This window comes from Oryzias latipes, chromosome 18, assembly GCF_002234675.1.
Source record: "Oryzias latipes chromosome 18, ASM223467v1".
NCBI lineage: Eukaryota > Metazoa > Chordata > Actinopteri > Beloniformes > Adrianichthyidae > Oryzias > Oryzias latipes.
Genome location: NC_019876.2, coordinates 3406838 through 3427676, shown reverse-complemented (window position 1 = coordinate 3427676; position 20839 = coordinate 3406838). Strand labels below are relative to the sequence as shown.

The 20839-nt window shown below is 44.1% G+C and overlaps 2 protein-coding genes across 2 annotated transcripts in view; one reads left to right on the top strand and one right to left on the bottom strand.

Moving 5' to 3' along the window:
- Positions 1–13596, top strand: part of LOC101175352 (SH3 domain-containing protein 19) — a 35581-nt gene extending 21985 nt beyond the window's left edge. The window contains exons 16-17 of the mRNA XM_023966071.1: positions 13067–13161; positions 13238–13596. Coding sequence (XP_023821839.1) covers positions 13067–13161; positions 13238–13345 — 203 coding nt within the window. The 3' untranslated portion in view covers positions 13346–13596. The remainder of the gene's footprint in view (positions 1–13066; positions 13162–13237) is intronic.
- On the bottom strand, positions 6460–18544 carry LOC101174867 (tripartite motif-containing protein 16-like). The gene is made up of 2 exons (XM_023966097.1): positions 17711–18544; positions 6460–7697 (listed from the first exon to the last, which is right to left on the bottom strand). Exons 1-2 carry the CDS (start codon positions 18350–18352, stop codon positions 6675–6677), a joined length of 1665 nt encoding a protein of 554 aa, XP_023821865.1. The 5' UTR covers positions 18353–18544; the 3' UTR covers positions 6460–6674.
- Positions 18545–20839: the final 2295 nt, after the last annotated feature.

Here is a 20839-nt window from a genome sequence, read left to right as displayed (position 1 = left end):
GAGTTAATGAAAGGTTCTTTAGAGTCATCAAAACTTTACAGCAAACAGGCTCACTCTGGAAGAAAGAATCAGCCTTCTGCAGATGGTCTCCATGGCAACCGTTGTGTAGCAGTGAAATCCAGCAAAAACTACAATTCCCGGAGTTCCGCCCCTTTACATGTTGTTCCATTGCAAAGCCCCAAATGTCCTCTGTAGATGCACAACAAACAATTTTTTAACTGCGACTTGTGTGACTTATTTCAAGTCAAAAACATTGGAGCTAACTGTTTTGATTGCACATAGTAATAATTTTTAAAGTGCAAAATGATGTTTTAATTTTTACACTAAAACGGTGAGTGTTGCACCGCAAAGGCACCAACATCACTCCATAGAAATCCACTTTTAAATGGACTTAAATACAGTTACAAAAACAACCTTTTTGGTTTGATATTTCTACCTATTGCACATCCACCAAAGACCAGTGCAGCGACACCAAGAACAGTCCTTTCAGTGCAACACTTTATCCATCCAACCATCATCCAACTATCCATCCAACCATCATCCAACTATCCATCCAACCATCATCCAACTATCCAACCATCATCTAATTAACCATCCAACCATCATCCTACTATCCAACCATCATCTAATTAACCATCCAACCATCATCCAACTATCCAACCATCATGTAATTAACCATCCAACCATCATCCAACCATCCATCCAACCATCATCTAATTAACCATCCAACCATCCATCCAACCATCTAATTAACCATCCAACTATCCATCCAACCATCATCTAATTAACCATCCAACCATCATCCAACTATCCAACCATCATCTAATTAACCATCCAACCATCATCCAACCATCATCTAATTAACCATCCAACCATCATCCAACTATCCATCCAACCATCATCCAACTATCCAACCATCATCTAATTAACCATCCAACCATCATCCAACTATCCAACCATCATGTAATTAACCATCCAACTATCCATCCATCCAACCATCATCTAATTAACCATCCAACCATCATCCAACCATCCATCCAACCATCTAATTAACCATCCAACCATCATCCAACTATCCATCCAACCATCATCTAATTAACCATCCAACCATCATCCAACTATCCAACCATCATCCAACTATCCATCCAACCATCATCCAACCATCCATCCAACCATCATCCAACCATCCATCCAACCATCATCCAACTATCCATCCAACCATCGTCTAATTAACCATCCAACTATCCATCCAACCATCATCTAATTAACCATCCAACCATCATCCAACCATCCATCCAACCATCATCCAACCATCATCTAATTAACCATCCAACCATCATCATCCAACCATCCAACCATCATCTAATTTACCATCCAACCATCATCCAACCATCCATCCAACCATCATCCAACTATCCATCCAACCATCATCTAATTAACCATCCAACCATCATCCAACTATCCATCCAACCATCATCTAATTAACCATCCAACCATCATCCAACCATCCATCCAACCATCATCCAACCATCATCTAATTAACCATCCAACCATCATCCAACCATCCATCCAACCATCATCTAATTAACCATCCAACCATCATCCAACTATCCAACCATCATCTAATTAACCATCCAACCATCATCCAACTATCCAACCATCATCCGACCATCCATCCAACCATCATTCAACCATCATCTAATTAACCATCCAACCATCCATCCAACCATCATCCAACCATCCATCCAACCATCATCCAACTATCCATCCAACCATCATCTAATTATCCATCCAACCATCATCTAATTATCCATCCAACCATCCATGAGGCAGCGGTAGGGCGGTCGACCCATGATCGTAATATTGCGGGTTCGATTCCCGCCTTGCACGCCCATGTGTCGAAGTGTCCTTGGGCAAGACACTGAACCCCACCTTGCCTCTGGTGGGAGGTTGGCGCCAGTGTTCGGCAGCGGAGCCGCCGCCAGTGTTTGAATGTGTGTGTGCATGGGTGAATGGGACTGTGAGTGTAAAGCGCTTTGGGCTTTCAAAAGAAGGTAGAAAGCGCTATATAAGTATACGCCAATTACCATTTACCATCCATCCAACCATCATCTAATTATCCTTCCAACCATCATCCAACTATCCATCCAACCATCATCTAATTATCCATCCAACCATCAACCAACTATCCATCCAACCATCATCTAATTATCCATCCAACCATCATCTAATTAACCATCCAACCATCATCCAACCATCCATCCAACCATCATCCAACCATCATCTAATTAACCATCCAACCATCATCCAACTATCCATCCAGCCATCATCTAATTATCTATCCAACCATCATCTAATTATCCATCCAACCATCATATAATTATCCATCCAACCATCATCTAATTATCCATCCAACCATCATCTAATTATCCATCCAACCATCATCCAACTATCCATCCAACCATCATCCAACTATCCATCCAACCATCATCCAACTATCCATCCAACCATCATCCAACTATCCATCCAACCATCATCCAACTATCCGTCCAACCATCATCTAATTATCCGTCCAACCATCATCTAATTATCCGTCCAACCATCATCTAATTATCCGTCCAACCATCATCCAACTATCCATCCAACCATCATCCAACTATCCATCCAACCATCCATCCAACCATCATCTAATTATCCATCCAACCATCATCCAACTATCCATCCAACCATCATCCAACTATCCATCCAACCATCATCCAACCATCCATCCAACCATCATCCAACCATCCATCCAACCATCATCCAACCATCATCCAACTATCCAACCAACCATCCATCCATCCATTCATCCATCCATCCTTTTCTTCTGCTCATGTGGGTTGTTAGGGCAACGGTGTCCAGACTTTTCCTCCAGCACCTCAGGAAATCCTGAAGCATTCCCAGGCCAGTCTAGAGATGTGGTCTCCTGGATCTGGTCTCTTCCCAGTGAAACATGCTCCGCCCTCAGGGAGGCGTCTCTGAGGCATCTGGACTAGATGCCTGAGCCACTTCAGCCAGCTCCTCTGGATGTGGAGGAGCAGCAACCTTCTGGGTGATTGAGCTTCTCACCCCATCTCTAAGGAATTGCCCAGTCAACTCCCAAGATACTTCAGTTCTGCACCCAGGGCAGAAAACTCCACCCACCCAGAGAGGACAAACTACCTTTCTCCGGCCTCAGAGTTGGAGGTGCTGACCCTCAATCCCAACGTTTTGGAGTGTCACAGCGTCTGTTGTTGAGGAGCAGCACCTCCTCCATGGCCGCTCTTGTTCTGTTTCTGCAGAGCTAACCTGTGTTAGCTTAATTGTTTTCTGGACATTTTTTCCACTTCATTCATCTTTTATTTGACCTGGCAGCTCTTGCCAGTTTTCCATTCATTCTTTTAACATTTTCTGAGTTACAATTCTTCAAAATTAGTTTTAGGTAAACAGCTTGAATCTTTTTGCAACTCATTGCTTTATCATAGGTCTGCATCCTCAGCATCAACAAACTCAGGATTTTCTTTAATATTTTTTTTAACTCTCTTTATTACAGATCACAACAAATAAATCATTAGATATACATTTGCACAAGTCATAACATGTTTATTATGTCCAACATATAAGCAATGACAGAATAAACATTTATTTATTTATATTTCCATGTTTTTTTTTATCAAATTTTAACCAAATTAATCTTAAATACAAACTGCATGTTGTAGCTGCAGTCATTAGTGAAAGAATATTACATTGCCTACTGTATTATTATTACCCTGACACATTTCCATGTATTCAACATTATATCGCTTCTGATTGGCTGCAGGGTGTCCCATTAGAAGTGATAATGGACACGTATAAAAGAAGTTTCTTAAAATGACGTTTACCATATATACTAGAGCCCTGCACAGGACTATTTTCTTCATCCCGCCCGCGCCCTTTACACTCCCGCCCGCACCCGCAATATTTATGTCCACTCCTGCAAAACTCATAGAATTTAGTCCCGCACAGTAATAGAGATGCATTGATTTTGTATCGAGATTCATGTCCCTCCTCCAGCCTCATCTTTCCATGCATTCCTCTTTTGTGTAATTTGCAACTTAAATATTAAATATATTTTCCCAAATCCTGTTCGGTTAAAAGTGTGCGTGTGTGCGCGTGCAGACAGACGGCCTGAAGCGCGCTCTTAGTAAGAGGCGGGGCGGGGCGTTGCTCACCCCCAAAACAGGTTAAATGACTGAGGCCATTGGGCGTCTCTACCTGGTGCCTTCACGGAGCTTCTGCACATAAGACTCCAACAGCCGCACAGCCTAACGTAGTCCGCTGATATATATTCATGAGATATTCATTTGCAGGACTGATGAGTAAGCCCTGGCTGCAGCCTGCAGAATGGGTCAACATAGTGGAATGCTGGAATGCTGAGGAATGTGAACATGCTGGGGAATGTTAACCCCGCCCACATTGATTTGATTCACCTTTTTCAGTGCAGTTGTGATTGCAGGAAAGGGGAAGGATCAGTGAAGCACATTTTGTGTCATTGGTAATTGTATGAGGAAGAAAGAGAACAGAGGGGAGGAAAATTTGAATGGTGCAATGTTTTTTTTATGTATCACTCAAAAAAATGATTCAAGCCCCTCTTTCATGTTACAATAAAATTCTGGTTGTTTTATTTAAAAATATTTATTTTAAAAGAATGTATCTACATTTAAATACCTAACACAAAATGTATTAATAGTTTCCCCTATAACTCCAGTAATCTAAAGTAATTGAGTTCAAGTAAGGGGCATGCTGTTGAATGCTGTTTTCCTGTTTCTCTTTATTGTTTTGGCCGTCTCACGGCTACAATTTTTCACCTATTTTAACCATTCAACTATTAAAATGTTCAACTCCGTCTAATGCCTGGTATGACTTTTGGTCCTTCAAATCCTTCGACTTTTCAATAGTGAAAACTTTCGTTCGTTTTTTCCACGTAAAAAACGAAACTGTGGCATGAAATCGTTTAAACTCGTCTTCCCCCAATAAGAGGATACACGACGAGCCTCATTTATGGAAATAATCAATCTATTTATTTATACCGGCGGCCCCATGTTGTCAAAGTAGTGTTAGCTCAATGGGTTAGATAGTGGGTTTATCATGCAGAGGTTCCGAGTGCAAAGCTGACTGTAGACTTTTGTTGCATGATTTTTTTCCTTTGCCTTTCTTGATAAACTTAGTTCAAATAACTCAATTATATTTCATTACATGGAAGAATTTTCTTTGAGGTGGGGTTACTCATATTTATTGGATGGAAATCCTGCCCACAATTAAATTGAGTTCATCCAATGAGTTATTTTTTTGAGTCTGTGAGGCCAGACAGAATTTATTAACTCCCTAATACATGCACATTGAAACTTGTAAAAGGCATAAGAAGACAGGAATCACTGTATAAATTCTCTAATTCAATTAAAAAAAAATTTTACGTGCGCAAAAATTCAATTAAATTTTTTTTTTTTTTAATTTAGTGCAATGAAAAACAATGTAAAAGGGATCATGAATACAAAGAATGCATTAGGAAAATACTAAACTTTAACAAAACAGACTAAACTAAACTGATATTCCTGTTTTTAGACCCCCCCTTCACGGTGAGGAAAAACTCCTTAAAAACCGGTAGGTGGCAATATTGCACATGGAAACTTGTTAAACCAAAGAATAAGACAGGCTCAATGTGGGCGGGGTTAACATTCCACAGCGTGTTCCCATTCCTCAGCATTCCAGCATTCCACTATGTTGTGCAATTCTGCAGGCTGCAGCCAGGGGTAGTTGGGACTGATCGGGGGGGGGGTTGCCGCCCGCTCCCGCCAGCAGCACAATTCAAACCGCCCAATCCCGCGAGATTTGGGTCCCGCGGGACCCAATCCCAATGCAGCCCTTTAATATATACCACTTATACCTGCTGGCTAGTCCTCCTCATTGACTGCGTATGAGAAATGGACAGAGTGGCCCCTCCCCCCCTGGCATTCCAAACAGGAAGTGAAAGAAACGGCTGTTATTCAGTCATTCTATTTGTCAGAACAGCCATTCTTGATCACATGCCTCAATAAAAGTAAGTGGAGCCTGCTGGCCACCGCACTCAACATTTAAAAATAAATTTCGTGTAGCCCGCTTCCAACAAGCTCACTCCTGATTGGCGAGAGTGGTTACCATAGAGACGTTGACGCAGACTGACTCGGATCAATCACATGGCGGCACACGTATTGCAAAAAACTGAACAATTTTCTATGGATGGTGTCACACCCACTCAGTCCTGGTCCTCAGATACGGTCAACGGTTGTTATAAGCCAGCTGTGACAGAGGGGGCTGTACCTGTTACCATATCATATCGTACCATGTATCAAATAGTCCCTCTCTTCTGACATGCATTTAAAAATTAAAAGTAAGAGTAAATTACCATACTAATAATTGAGTTAATTTTTTTTTTTAAAGTGACGACAGTATAAGCGGTTTTATGCACTTCTGATGGTTTCTCACCTGAAATGTCCATACATTTTCTTATAATGGACACTTCATGGTTCAATATCCCCTATGTAAAAAAGAGAAAAAAAATCATACTTTCCAATTTCTTGCTACATTTTGATGTGATGAAGGAAATTCAAAGCTTTGGAATTATTGTGGCATCTTCTCCTCTAAAACGTAAAAGGAGATCCGCGCTTAAGTTTCATAATCTCCGCCGTGGTCCTGCTTGAGCGCAGAAGCCAAAGCCCAACGTGGAGCGGTTTGGTGAACTTGGTCAGGACTCCGTGGAGCAGAGTCATGGTGTCAGAGACGGCATAGAAGAGCAGAAGACCCGCTCCGTGGTCCAGGAACACTCCCACCCTGGAGGAATAAGGACCTGAGACAGACGTGTCTTCACCATTGTGCCAGAATGTATAACTGTCCTCTGAACAGCATAGAGCCCACGACTTCTTGTTAAATCCAAATCTACTGTCGTCAAAGTCACCTTCTCTGCTGATGCTCTTAAAGGTCACTGCAATTTCTACTTGTCCAGTCCACTCCACCTCCCAGTAGCATCGTCCAGTCAGACCCTGTTTGCTCAGAACCTGCCATCTTTTAGTGAATCGGTCCGGATGAAACATATAGAACTCTTTTTCTCTCATCATTGTAACTTTCCGGTTCCCCTCAGAAATTTCCAGCAGCTCATGTGCCGTGTCTGGATCCAGTGTAATTTTACGTGAACATAGCAGGAAGTTCTCTCTGGTCTCCAGCTTTGATGATGAGGCAGAGTCCTGGTCTTGGGTCAGAGTTGGTGAGATGTTTGCTCGTTTGTCCCTCAGGAGATCCTGTAGTTTGTCTCTGGTGTCTGCCACAGCTGCTGTCACCTCCTCAAAATACCTCCGAGGACGAAGGTGGAAGCTGGATGAGTGTGTGGACTCACTGAGTGCAGACAATGAGGGGTATCTCTGCAGGCACTGGCTATGGTCCTCTGTGTGAGAGAGCTGCTCCATCTCTCTGTCTTTGCTCTGCAGATCTCTGATCTCCTGCTCCAGCTTCTCCTGAAGATCCAGGACTCGATTCACTTCGTCCTCCTGCTGGGATCTGATCTGCTGCTTCACCTCAGAGCTTCTGTTCTGGAGGAGACGGATCATCTCAGAGAAGATCTCCTCACTGTCCTCCACTGCTTTGTCAGCAGCAGTGTTGATGTCCTCCACCTCCTGCTGGAACTCCTTCACAGCTTTTGCACAGTCCTGGATCTTCTGCTGGATTTGTTGTCGAGTCTCCTGGAGCTTCTTCTGCTTCTCCATTCTTTCTGTTGCTGCTGAAACCGTCTCATGACCTTTGTGTTCGTCCATCAGACAGAGATAACAGATACTCTGCTGATCAGTACGACAGTAGATCTTCATCACCTCATCATGCAGAGAGCAGATGTTCTGCTGTAGATTCCTGGAGGGGTCGACCAGCTTGTGTTTCTGTAAAGCAGGAGCAACAGAGTGAGGTTGGAGATGTTCCTCACAGTAAGAAGCCAGACAGTCCAGACAGGACTTGACGGCTTTCATCTTCATTCCAGAGCAGCCGTCACAGGACACGTCTTCAGGTCCAGCGTAGCAGAGATCAGATCTGAGTTCAGTCTTCTTCAGCTCCTCCACTAACTCTGCTAACATGATGTTCTTCACCAGAACCGGCCTGGGAGTGAATGTCTCCCTGCACTGAGGACAGCTGTGGTTTCCCCTCTGATCTTCTCCGTCCCAGTAGGTCTTGATGCAGCTCATGCAGTAGCTGTGTCCACAGGGAACAGTCACTGGTTCCTTCAGTAGATCCAGACAGATAGAACAGGAGAATTTGACAGAGGCCATCGTATTTTCTTTCTGCGCCACTTCTCGTCTTCACTGGGAACGCCGTCGTTTCGTTTCCTGTAAACCAGAAACTCAGGTGTGTCAAAGATGGAAAAACAAACTTCAGTTCACCTTTGGAGGCTGATTTCCAGAAGCTCTGTCTGCTCCTGCTCTGTGCAGCCCAGTCATTAGACCCATCCAGTGTGTGTCAGATCGGTGGAAGGGGCGGGAACAGGAACCAAACTTTGACCTTTATGTCATCTGGGGGGGAGGGGTTTAAAATTGTTTTCAACAAGTTAACAACCTGGAGGTTTTTATGTCCACTTATGAGTTTATGGACTCTTTTATCTCAGTTTTAGGTTTAAAAACCCTCCATTTGTTCTGAGGTTTTAACATTCTAGTCCAAAATCCTTTCCATTTAAAAACCCAGTGTGTCACTTTCCTCTTCCTGTTTTTATCTTTTCTGCTGCTACCATCTAGTGTTTGAACTGCAGCCCTGCAAATCACAGGAGACGTCCCGCCTCACATTGCAAACCTTTTTATTTACAAGTTTTCTTCTTTGATTTGTCCCTTTTTGTGTTTTAACATTTCAAAAATATTCACCAAATAATCAAACAAAACTCAACTTTATTCAGCAAAGACAAAGATAATCACACAAAAACTAAAACACCAAACAGATCATTTTATCAGCGCTTACAGTTTTGAATGAGTCACTTTCTTGTCACTTGGTGTCTTATGATGTAACTTCCCTCTTCACCTGCATTCCCACCACCAAGGCAGTGATTTCAGTGAGGAAGAGATTACTGCAGGACTCTATGGCCGCCTTTACACTGCATGGTTCAAGTGACCCAATTGCGATTTTTTCCTCTCATGCGTCACAGATCGGATATGATCGGTGAATGTGTAAGCAGGACAAAAGCGCATGGATTCCGTTTTTCTCAGATCGGATACAGGCCTCTCTCATATGTGGAAATAAATCGGAAACGAATCAGATACGTGCATTTGCGTGTGCCATGTAAGCAGACAAATCGGATATTCCCCAGTAAATGCGAGTCGTACGTCAGTGACATCAACTCAGGACACCACCAACTGAGATCACATGACTTATTAAGGTGCTTTTTGTGCGCTGATTTTGCTGTCAGCGTGTTACCTTTCAGCCTCAGGCTTCAGACCGTAGTCGGAAACCGCTTTTATGTCCGGTCCGGTCCCGGTCGGGACGCAAACGGCAACTAATGAAGCGGGACACCGTTGCTATGGAGAGGGGGGGGGGGGAGCGCGGAGCGGGGGACTGTCGGAGAACCGTAAATTAAAGATAAGGTGTCTCGTCCAAAAGTTTTGGAGTCTTTCTTAACCCACTCTGGAGGCTGAGGGTTCAGAACGGAAAAGAGAACCCCGAGGAAATCTCCCGTGCGTTTCTGACTACGGTCAGAAAAGAGAAGTCATCGCGCAGGAAAGGTTCAACACTTGGATCAAACTGTTCGGACACCACGTCTGCAAACACTTCCTCATTCAAAACTCAGAGAGCCCAGCAACACTCCTTCTTTTCCTCTCCCATGCATCCCCTCTGGAGCGCCCAAGGCAACGCCTCCTTCTGTCGCCGCCTTGCCTCCATGACAACCGCAGTCACAAAAGTCTGAAGGAGGTCCGCGGAAGGCGGAAATACTGCTACGTAGTCCTCAGAACGTCTACGTTTGATAGTTTCAGCATTGTATAGTGTAAATGCAAAAATCAGATACGGGTCACTTTTAAAAGATGATGTAAGCGGGTCGTCAAAAAAATCGGATATAGTCAGAAAATCGGATATGAGGATCAAGACCTGCAGTGTAAATGCAGCCTAAGTTACAAGACAGAAAAAATCTGACACCAGACCACATCTGCGAACTGCTGGAAGTGTTCCTCAACTCCACATATTTCCAATTCATGGGAAACTTCTGTAGGCAGAGGCACGGCTGTGCTGTGGGCTCTCCAATCTCGCCCATTGTGGCCAACTTGTTCATGGAAGGGGTCAAAAGAAGAGCCCTGGACTCGTTCCCAGGTACTTCTCCAAGCCACTGGTTCAGATATGTGGACAACACTTGGGCCAAGATCAAAATCCAGGAAGTGGAGGCGTTCATTGATCATATCAACGCAGTCGACAAGAACATCAAGTTCACAAAGGAGAACACCCTAGCCTTTCTAAACTGTGCAGTGATCATTGGAGATGACAGACAGCTCCAGGCTGAAGTGTACAGGAAGCCTACTCACACAGATCAGTACCTGTTATTTGACTCAAACCACCCTTTACAGCACAAACAAGGCGTCATCAGGACATTACAACACAGAGCCCAGGAGGTGCCCACAAGCTCTGACAGAAAGAAGAGCAACGTATCCCTCAAGCCCTCCAAACCTGTGAATATCCCAACTGGGCATTCACCAGATTCCAACATACAGGGAAGAAGATAAGAAGGAACAAGAGCCGAATGGGAACAGTATTTCAACTCCTTATATCTCAGGCCTGTCTAAAAAAACTAAAAATGATTTTAAGAAAACATAAAATCCGAGTTCATCTCAAACCAGTTAATACTGTCAGACAAAAACTGGTTCATCCAAAGGACAAAATTCCTAGCTACAACCAGAATAATGTGGTGTACTCTATCTACTGCAAAGGGAACTGCAATGAACAGTATATAGGAGAAACCAAACAACCTCTACACAAGCGGCTTTACCAACATCGCAGAGCCAACCCAAGTGGACCTCAGTCAGCAGTGCACCTCTACCTGAAGGCCACAAACCACTCAATCGAGGACAGTGAAGTCTGCATTTTAGCCAGAGAGAAAGGATGGTTTGAGCGAGGAGTGAAAGAAGCCATCTTTGTTAAGAAGGATAAACCTTCTCTTAATAAGAATGGTGGTCTCAGGTTTATTCTTCCATCCATCTACGGCAGTGTTTTGAAACCTAAACAAACCGAACCAGTTCCACCTGGGTTGTGAACAGCTGAAAGAGATGACCATTTTGGGGAGGGAGTCACTGGCTCCCCAACCCCCGGCTGATGACAAAGGACTCTTAACGACCTGAAACCATGAAGGCTAAGTTGACAATACCATCCAGTTTCAGGTCTGACTCCTCCCCCATGAGCGCAAATAAGTATTTGATCACCCTGTGATTTAGTAAGTTCTCCCACTTAGAAAACATGGAGAGGTCTAAAATTTTCATCATAGGTGCATTTTAACAGTGAGAGACAGAATCTGAAGAAACATTTAGAAATCACGTACGATTTAAAAAAAATTTATTTGTATATTACTGGGACAAATAAGTATTTGATAACTTGATTATCAGATAGATTTCTGACCAGCAAAGACCTGCTGTTCTGCTTTGAAATAGTCCAACTCCACTCTGCTCATGATTCTAAATTAGTGGCTCCTGTTTGAGGTGGTTAGCTTGCATAAAGGCACCTGTGCCCCACAATCAGTCAGAAGTCTATCTATCAACATGGACAAAACCAAAGAGCTGTCAAAAGACACAAGAGACAAAATTGTAGACCTTCACAAAGCTGGAAGTGGCTACGGGGCAATTGCCAAGCAGCTTGGTGAGAAAAGAACAACTGTTGGAGCGATTGTCAGAAAATGGAAGAGGCTAATGATGACTGTCAATGTCCCACGGACTGGGGCCCCTCGCAAGATCTCACCTGGTGGGGTATCGATGATGCTAAGGAAGGTGAAGAATTTGCCCAGGACTACACAGGAGGAGCTGGTTAATGACCTGAATAGAGCTGGGACCACCGTTTCCATGGCTACTATAAGTAATACATTAAAACGGCATGGTTTAAAATCACGTATCGCACGGAAGGTTCCCCTGCTGAAGTCAGCCCAGGCCCGTCTGAAGTTTGCCAATGACCATCTTGATGAACCAGAGGAGTCATGGGAGAAAGTCTTGTGTTCAGATGAGACCAAAATAGAACTTTTTGGTCTCAACTCCATTCGGCGTGTTTGGAGGAGGAAGAAGGAGGAGCATCATCCCAAGAACACCAAACCTACAGTGAAGCACGGGGGTGGAAGCATCATGCTCTGAGGGTGTTTTTCTGCACAGGGGACAGGAAGACTGCACTGTATGAAGGAGAGGATGAACGGGGCTCTGTATTGTGAGATATTGGGCAAAAACCTCCTTACCTCAGTCAGAGCGTTGAAGATGGGTCGTGGCTGGGTCTTTCAGCGTGACAATGACCCGAAACATACAGCCAAGAAAACCAAGGAGTGGCTCCGTAAGAAGCATATCAAGGTTCTGGAGTGACCTAGCCAGTCTCCAGACCTAAATCCAACAGAGAATCTTTGGAGGGAGCTGAAACTCTGTGTTGCTCAGCGACAGCCCAGAACCCTGACAGATCTAGAGAAGATCTGTATGGAGGAATGGACCGAAATCGCTGCTGCAGTGTATAGAAACCTAGTGAAGAACTACAGGAACCGTTTGACCTCTGGAATTGTTGACGTAGCCTGTTGGACCTCTGGAATTGTTAATAAAGGCTTCTGAACCAAATATTAAAGTTGTTTAACTCAAGTGATCAAATACTTACTGTATGTAGAGCCCGAGCAGATCTTCACGCTTCGTAGTTTGTCCAAGTGGGGCTACCGTAGTGCGATGTCATTATTAGTCAAAGACCCCCGAACACTTATTGCAGGCTGAACAGTTTTGGTACCTACATCGGCACGTTCTTTGGGTTTATTTAGGTGTCTGGTGACGTGTCCAGTGTTAACTGAGCTTCTTTCTGGTTTCAGCTCAGCCAATCCCAGACCAGCAGAGTCCGGTCGGACGAGCAGCCAAAGCCCTGTTCAACTTCACAGCGGAGCGCGAGGACGAGCTGACCATGAAGGTATTCTGCCCTTAAAGCTGGAATCGCCCAGTCAGCGTTTTTCTGCCTGCACTGAGCTGTGGTGTTCCCCCTGCAGGTCGGGGACGTAATCACGCAGGTGGAGTCTGTAGACACAGACTGGATTTTAGGACTTGTGGACGGGAAACGTGGGATTGTTCCTAAAAACTATATTTCATTTCTCTGATGTGGACGGGGAACGGGACCATGGGAGCTGTTTCCTGCGCGCTTTTATTTTGATGTGCTGAGCACACGCCTGTTGTTTTGGACCACGCATTTTATTCTGAAAGTCTCAGTAGACTTTTTATTTTAAATATAATTTTTTCTAACTGGATGAACTTGACTCCTGCACGCACAAACGTCACCACATCCGTGATAAACCTTTACCTTAAATGTTTAAATACATGAACCCGAATGAAACTTCAGACACAGAAAGTTTGCTAAAGGTGAGTCTGCACCAGGTCGTGTGACACACAGGTATGTTTGTTCCTCACGTTTTCAGGATCTGACACAAATGAAGGGAAAGTGGAAAAACAGCAGGTAATGTTTACAGATCACTAAAGGGATTTTTGAGGTGATTAGAAGGTTTTTAACAGAAGAAACGTAAAAATAAATGTCCAGATCAAACTTCTTTGGGGTTTTTATCCTCCAAATTCAAGATTTTTCCTAAATAACGGAACATTTTGTAAAATTTTCTGTTTTTAGATCAACTTTTTAGTCAAAGGTTTTAGTGTTTTCCCGTTTTTTTATGTTTAGCATAAAAAATAGACCAATCTTCGTAAAGTCAGTTCACTACATTATAATCAGCAGATTTTTGACTTAAAAAATTTTTTTTTTGACTTTATGGTAAAAATTAGATGCATAATCTTTAATTTGTCTCTATCGGCTCTCATTCATGGACTTTTTAATGCAACTTGTGTTACTTATTTAAAGCAAAAACATTGGAGCTGAAATGTGATTTTAATGCTTTCAAACTTTTGAAATATTTCACTGTTAGACGGTCATCCCATAAATCCTATGGAGGGACCACACTCACCGCTTTGAGCCTAAAAGTTGCGTAAAAATGCAATTGGAACTCAAAAATATGCGCAAACAAAATAATTTTCACTCGAGAAATTCTCTGTTCTGTCCCGGCGCCACGCGTTACTCATGTGCCTCACAAGCCAGTCAATCACAGACCCGGACATGAAGGTTGATGCTGATTGGTCAGAAATTCTTCCAATATCAAACAAACCTGATCCGGTCCACGAGATGATTGCAAATGATTTTGATTACACATATTTTTACATTTTAAGAGCAAAAATTGTTTTGGTTGCACATATTTGCAAAATAATTTTTTTTATTTTTACAGTGTGTCAGAACAGTGTGTTGCATCGCAAAGGCACCAAAATCACTTCATATAAATCCACTTTTAAACTGACTTCAAGTTCAGAAAATAAAGACTGATAAATTAATAAACAGCATTTTTGGTTTGATATTTCTACCTGTTTCACATCCACCCATAACCAGTGCAGCAACACCAAAAAACAGTCCTTTAAGTTCAGCACTTTATCCATCCATCCATCCATCCAACTAACCATCCATCCAACCATCCATCCATCCATTTCTTCTGCTCATGTGGGTTGTTTGGGCAACGGTGTCCAGACTTTTCCTCCAGCACCTCAGGAAATCCCGAAGCGTTTCCAGGCCTGTCGAGAGATGTTGTCTCCTGTATCAGCTCTCTTCCCAGTGGGACATGCTCTGCCCTCAGGGAGGCGTCTAGGAGGCATCTGGATTAAATGCCTGAGCCACTTCAGCCGGCTCCTCTGGATGTGAGGGGGCAGCAACCTCGTTCTGGGTGATCAGTCTTCTCACCCCATCTCTAAGGAATTGCCCAGTCAACTCCCAAGATACTTCAGTTCTGCACCTGGGGCAGAAAACTCCGCCCACCCGGAGAGGACAAACTACCATTCTCCGGCCTCAGAGTTGGAGGTGCTGACCCTCAATCCCAACGTTTTGGGGTGTTGTGTTAGCTTAGCAACAGTTAATGATAACAAAATCATGTGGATTAGTTTAGCATTAGCTGAAGGTTGTTCTGGTTTAGAAAAAGATAATTTCTTATCTGGATCACAGCGTCTTTTGTTGAGGAGCAGCACCTCCTCCATGGCCGCTCCTCTTCTGTTTCTGCAGAGCTAACCTGTGTTAGCCTAATTTTTTTGTAGAAATTTTTACCACTTCATTCATCTTTTATTTGACCAGGAAGCTTTTGCCAGTTTTACATTCATTCTTTTAACATTTTCTGAGTTACCATTCTTCAAAATTACAAAATTAGATCTAGGAAAACAGCTTGAATCTTTTAGCAAATTCCCTTCAGTGCTTAATCATAGTTCTGCATCGTCAGTATAAACACTCACACTGGATTTTCTTTAGAAAACACTTTGTTTTAGTTCACTTTGTTACAGATCGCATCATATAGATCATTCGATATACATTTGCACAGGTCATAACATGTTTATTATGTCCAACACGATTAAATTATCAATGACGGAATAAATTACATTCCTTTATTTATATTTTCATGTTTTCTTTTTTTTTACTCAATTTGTGAACAAATTAATCTTAAATACAACAAACTGCATTTTGTAGCTGCAGTCATTAGTAAAATAATATTTTGTTACCTACTGTATTATTGTTACCCTGACATATTTCCATGTATTCAACATTATATCGATTTTGTTTGGCCGCACCTATAGAAGAAGTTTCTTAAAATGAAGTTTACCATATATACCCCTTTTCCCTGCTGGCTAGTCCTCCTCATTGACTGCGTATGAGAAATGGACAGAGTGGCCCCTCCCCCCTGGCGTTCCAAACAGGAAGTGAAAGAAACGGCTGTTATTCAGTCATTCTATTTGTCAGAACAACTATTCTTGATCTTCTACCTGTTTTTAGCATGTTCTTGATAATACTCCATTTTTATCATGATATTGTTACTATAGTCCAAGTTATAAACTGACCAATCACATGCCTCAATAACAATATTTGGAGCCTGCTGGCCACCTCGCTCAACATTTAAAAGCAAATTTCATGTAGCCCGCTTCCAACAAGCTCACTCCTGATTAGCGAGAGTGGTTACCATAGAGACGTTGACGCAGACTGACTCGGACCAATCACTGCTTACTGATGTCGTCTGGCTCCAACATGGTGGCACACGTATTGCAAAAAGCTGTAACTGAATTGTTGGAGACAGAAATGAACAGTTTTCTATGGATGGTGTCACACCCACTCAGTCCAGTTCTCAGATACGTCAACAGTCGTCATAAACCAGCTGTGAAGGAGGGGGCTGTAACCCTTCATACCATGACATCCCTTCTGACGGTTTCTCGCGCAAAGTCCATACATTTTCTGATAATGGACACTTCATGGTTCAATATCCCCTATGTACAAAAGAGAAAAAAAATCATACTTTCCAATTTCTTGCTACATTTTGATGTGATGACGGAAAATTCAAAGCTTTGGATTATTGTGGCGTCTTCTCCTGAAGAACTTAGCTCTAAAACTTCAAAGGAGATCCGCGCTTAAGTTTCATAATCTCCGCCGTGGTTCTGTTTGAGCGCAGAAGCCAAAGCCCAACATGGAGCGGTTTGGTGAACTTGGTCTGGACTCTGTGGAGCAGAGTCATGGTTTCAGAGACGGCGTAGAAGGCCAGGACACCCGCTCCGTGGTCCAGGTACACTCCCACCCTGGAGGAATAAGGACCTGAGACAGACGTGTCTTCACCATTGTGCCAGAATGTATAACTGTCCTCCATACAGCATAGAGCCCACGACTTCTTGTTAAATCCAAATCTACTGCCGTCAAAGTCACCTTCTCTGCTGATGCTCTTAAAGGTCACTGCTATATCTACTTGTCCAGTCCACTCCACCTCCCAGTAGCATCGTCCAGTCAGACCCTGTTTGCTCAGAACCTGCCATCTTCTAGTGAATCGCTCCGGATGAAACATATAGGAAGGACTTTCTCTCATTATTATTACTTTCCGTTTCCCCTCAGAAATTTCCAGCAGCTCATGTGCCGTGTCTGGATCCAGTGTAATTTTACGTGAATATTTCAGGAAGTTCTCTCTGGTCTCCAGCTGTGATGATGAGGCAAAGTCCTGGGTTTGGGTCAGAGTTGGTGAGATATTTGCTCGTTTGTCCCTCAGGAGCTCCTGTAGTTTGTCTCTGGTGTCTGCCACAGCTGCTGTCACCTCCTCAAAGTACCTCAGAGGACTAAGGTGGAAGCTGGATGAGTGTGTGGACTCACTGAGTGCAGACAGTGAGGGGTATCTCTGCAGGAACTGGCTGTGCTCCTCTGTGTGAGAGAGCTGCTCCATCTCTCTGTCTTTGCTCTTCAGATCTCTGATCTCCTGCTCCAGCTTCTCCTGAAGATCCAGGACTCGATTCACTTCATCGTCCTGCTGGGATCTGATCTGCTGCTTCACCTCAGAGTTTCTGTTCTGGAGGAGACGGATCATCTCAGAGAAGATCTTCTCACTGTCCTCCACTGCTTTGTCAGCAGCAGTGTTGATGTCCTCCACCTCCTGCTGGAACAGCCTCATGTCTTTCTCTCTGTACTTGATCTTCTGCTGGATTTGCTGTTGAGTCTCCTCAAGCTTCTTCTGCTTCTCCATTCTTTCTGTTGCTGCTGAAACCGTCTCATGACCTTTGTGTTCGTCCATCAGACAGAGATAACAGATACTCTGCTGATCAGTACGACAGTAGATCTTCATCACCTCATCATGCAGAGAGCAGATGTTCTGCTGTAGATTCCTGGAGGGGTCGACCAGCTTGTGTTTCTGTAAAGCTAGAGCAACAGAGTGAGGTTGGAGATGTTCCTCACAGTAAGAAGCCAGACAGTCCAGACAGGACTTGACGGCTTTCATCTTCATTCCAGAGCAGACGTCACAGGACACGTCTTCAGGTCCAGCGTAGCAGAGATCAGATCTGAGTTCAGTCTTCTTCAGCTCCTCCACTAACTCTGCTAACATGATGTTTTTCACCAGAACCGGCCTGGGAGTGAAGGTCTCCCTGCACTGAGGACAGCTGTGGTTTCCCCTCTGATCTTCTCCGTCCCAGTAGGTCTCAATGCAGCTCATGCAGTAGCTGTGTCCACAGGGAACAGTCACTGGTTCCTTCAGAATATCCAGACAGATAGAACAGGAGAATTTGACAGACGCCATCGTATTTTCTTTCTGCGCCACTTCCCGTCTTTACTGGGAACGCCGTCGTTTCGTTTCCTGTAAATCAGAAACTTAAGTGTCAAAGATGGAAAAACAAACTTCAGTTCAGCTTTGGAGGCTGATTTCCAGAAGCTCTGTCTGCTCCTGCTCTGTGCAGCCCAGTCATTAGACCCATCCAGTGTGTGTCAGATCGGTGGAAGGGGCGGGAACAGGAACCAAACTTTGACCTTTATGTCATCTGGGGGGGAGGGGTTTGAAGTTGTTTTCAACAAGTTAACAACATGGAGGTTTTTATGTCCACTTATGAGTTTATGGACTCATTCAAGATTCAATAAGAAATTTTTTTTGTGATTGTCAGTGAAACAACGAAAATATGTTTGGAGCATCAACAGCAGCCAGTCAGTTCGATTCATCAAATAAATACCCAATAAATAAATAACCAAATTGCAGCATCACTACAAAAGGGATCACAGCAAGGACTAAACAAGAAAAGAATATAAAATAAATAGGACAAATAGGACATTGAGTGTACACGAGATGTTAAGTCAGTGGTTGGTGTGCAGCAATGCAAAGTCCAGTTTCACAGTGTGTTCAGATGAGGAGATGGGGGGGGGGGGACTGTTTAGCAGCCACACAGCCTGACAGGCTGTTGTTCAGTCTGGTTGTTCTGGCCTTCATAGACCTGGACCTCCTTTCTGAGGGCAGCAGATGGAAGAGTTGGTGGGCTGGATGGTGCTGGTCACGAAGGATGTTGTGGACTCTCTTTAGACAGTGGGTGGTGTAGAGACTACTCATCTCTGCGAGAGTGGTCCCAATGATTTTCCCAGCTGTTTTCACCAACCGTTGGAGTCTCTGCTGATCAGCCTTTGTGCAGCGGTGAAACCGCACTAGGAAACCAAATGCCAGAACACTGCTGATGGCACAGTTGTAGAAGTTCACCATCACCTGCCTGGAGATTTCAGCCGTCTTTAGTTTCCTCAGGTAGTACAGGCGTTGTTGGGCCTTGCCCACCACTGAGGCAGTGTGTTGACCCCAGGATAGGTCCTCAGTCATAATGACCCCCAGAAATTTAAAACTGGTCACCCTCTTCACCATCTCCGTGCCAATAGTAAGTGGCTGATGGTCAATAATTTCCTTGGTCTTTGTGATGTTTAGGATTAGGTCATTGCACCATGACGTCAACTGTTGTGCTTCTTTCCTGTAGTCAGTTTCATTATTGTCGTTGATGAGTCCAAGCACTGTAGTGTCGTCAGCAAACTTGACGATGGGGTTAGATGAAGATGATGAGCAGCAGTCATGAGTAAACAGAGAGTAGAATAGAGGGCTCAGCACACACCCTTGGGGGGCCCCTGTGTTGATTAAAACTGTGGATGAAGTGTACTTTCCCACTCTTACACTCTGTTTGCGGTTGGTTAAGAAATCGGTAGTCCAGTTGCACAGTGCTGTGTTGAGTCCAAGGTGGTGTAGCTTGGCTTGAAGCTTGAACGGGGGAATTACATCGAAAGCTGAACTGTAGTCCATGAAAAAAAGCTGTGCATAGGTGTTCTTATGCTCCAGATGCTCCAGTAACCTACTGTATGGAGCACAATGACATCCTCAGTTGACCTGTTCTTCTTGTAATTGAATTGATATGTGTCCAGTGTTGGTGGTATTGCAGCTTTGATGTGTTTGATGACCAGTTTTTCCAGGCATTTGGCGGGAATGGAAGTGACCGCCATGGGTCTGTAGTCACTTAGACATGTGACATTTGATTGCTTAGGAATGGGGATTACAGTGATCCCTTGCTATAACGCGGTTTACTTTTCACGGTTTCGCTACTTCACGGATTTGCATCGTGCATTGTGTTCTGCATTCTGATTGGCTAAAAAGTCTCTCCGCTTCTTCTCGACCTGTGCGTCAATAACGTTGCCGTTTAATATTCACTCATACGTAAAACAGCTTGACAAATTTACATTACGTACGTGCAAATTCTCTTGCAATTTCGAGTTTCTCTAAAACCCATAGAAAAAAGAGCAATCAGGTCCTGGCTCGTACCTGGGGTTGGGGCGGGGGGATGCCCGGAACTCCTGGGTGGTGATGGGGTGCTTGTCTGGGGCTGTGGGTGCCCTTCTCGGGTGGGGCCCTGCGTTGGGCTCTTCCGGTGCAGCGGGGGGGCTGCTCTCCTGGTTGGGCTGGGGCGGCGCTCTCTTTCCCCCGTGCTTCCCTGCTCTCTGGCTCTGGGGGCCTCGCGGCGGTCTTGCTGGTCCTGGCCTGTGTGGCAGATTTGGTCGCTTCGGGGGGCGATTGTCCCCTGCCTGCTGCCGTGTGGCGTTGGAGGGTTCCGGCTGCCGCTGCTGCTGCGGCGGGGGTCTGGGTGTGGGGATGGCTGGGCACTCTCCCTCCTTCTTTTCACATTCCACCATCCATTTTAGAAGAACATAAACACTCACCTGAGCACAGGTGTTAGCTCACCTTTGCCCTGATAGTTTGCATGATTGAATGACTGAA

Bases quoted from the DNA above. Each gene is read 5' to 3' on its own strand.
- LOC101174867 (XM_023966097.1), bottom strand. From the start codon at position 18,352: ATGGCGTCTGTCAAATTCTCCTGTTCTATCTGTCTGGATATTCTGAAG. The intron at 7,698-17,710 runs GTGGAGGACATC...TTCCAGCAGGAG, and splicing joins TGAGGCTGTTCCAGCAGGAG to GTGGAGGACATCAACACTGC.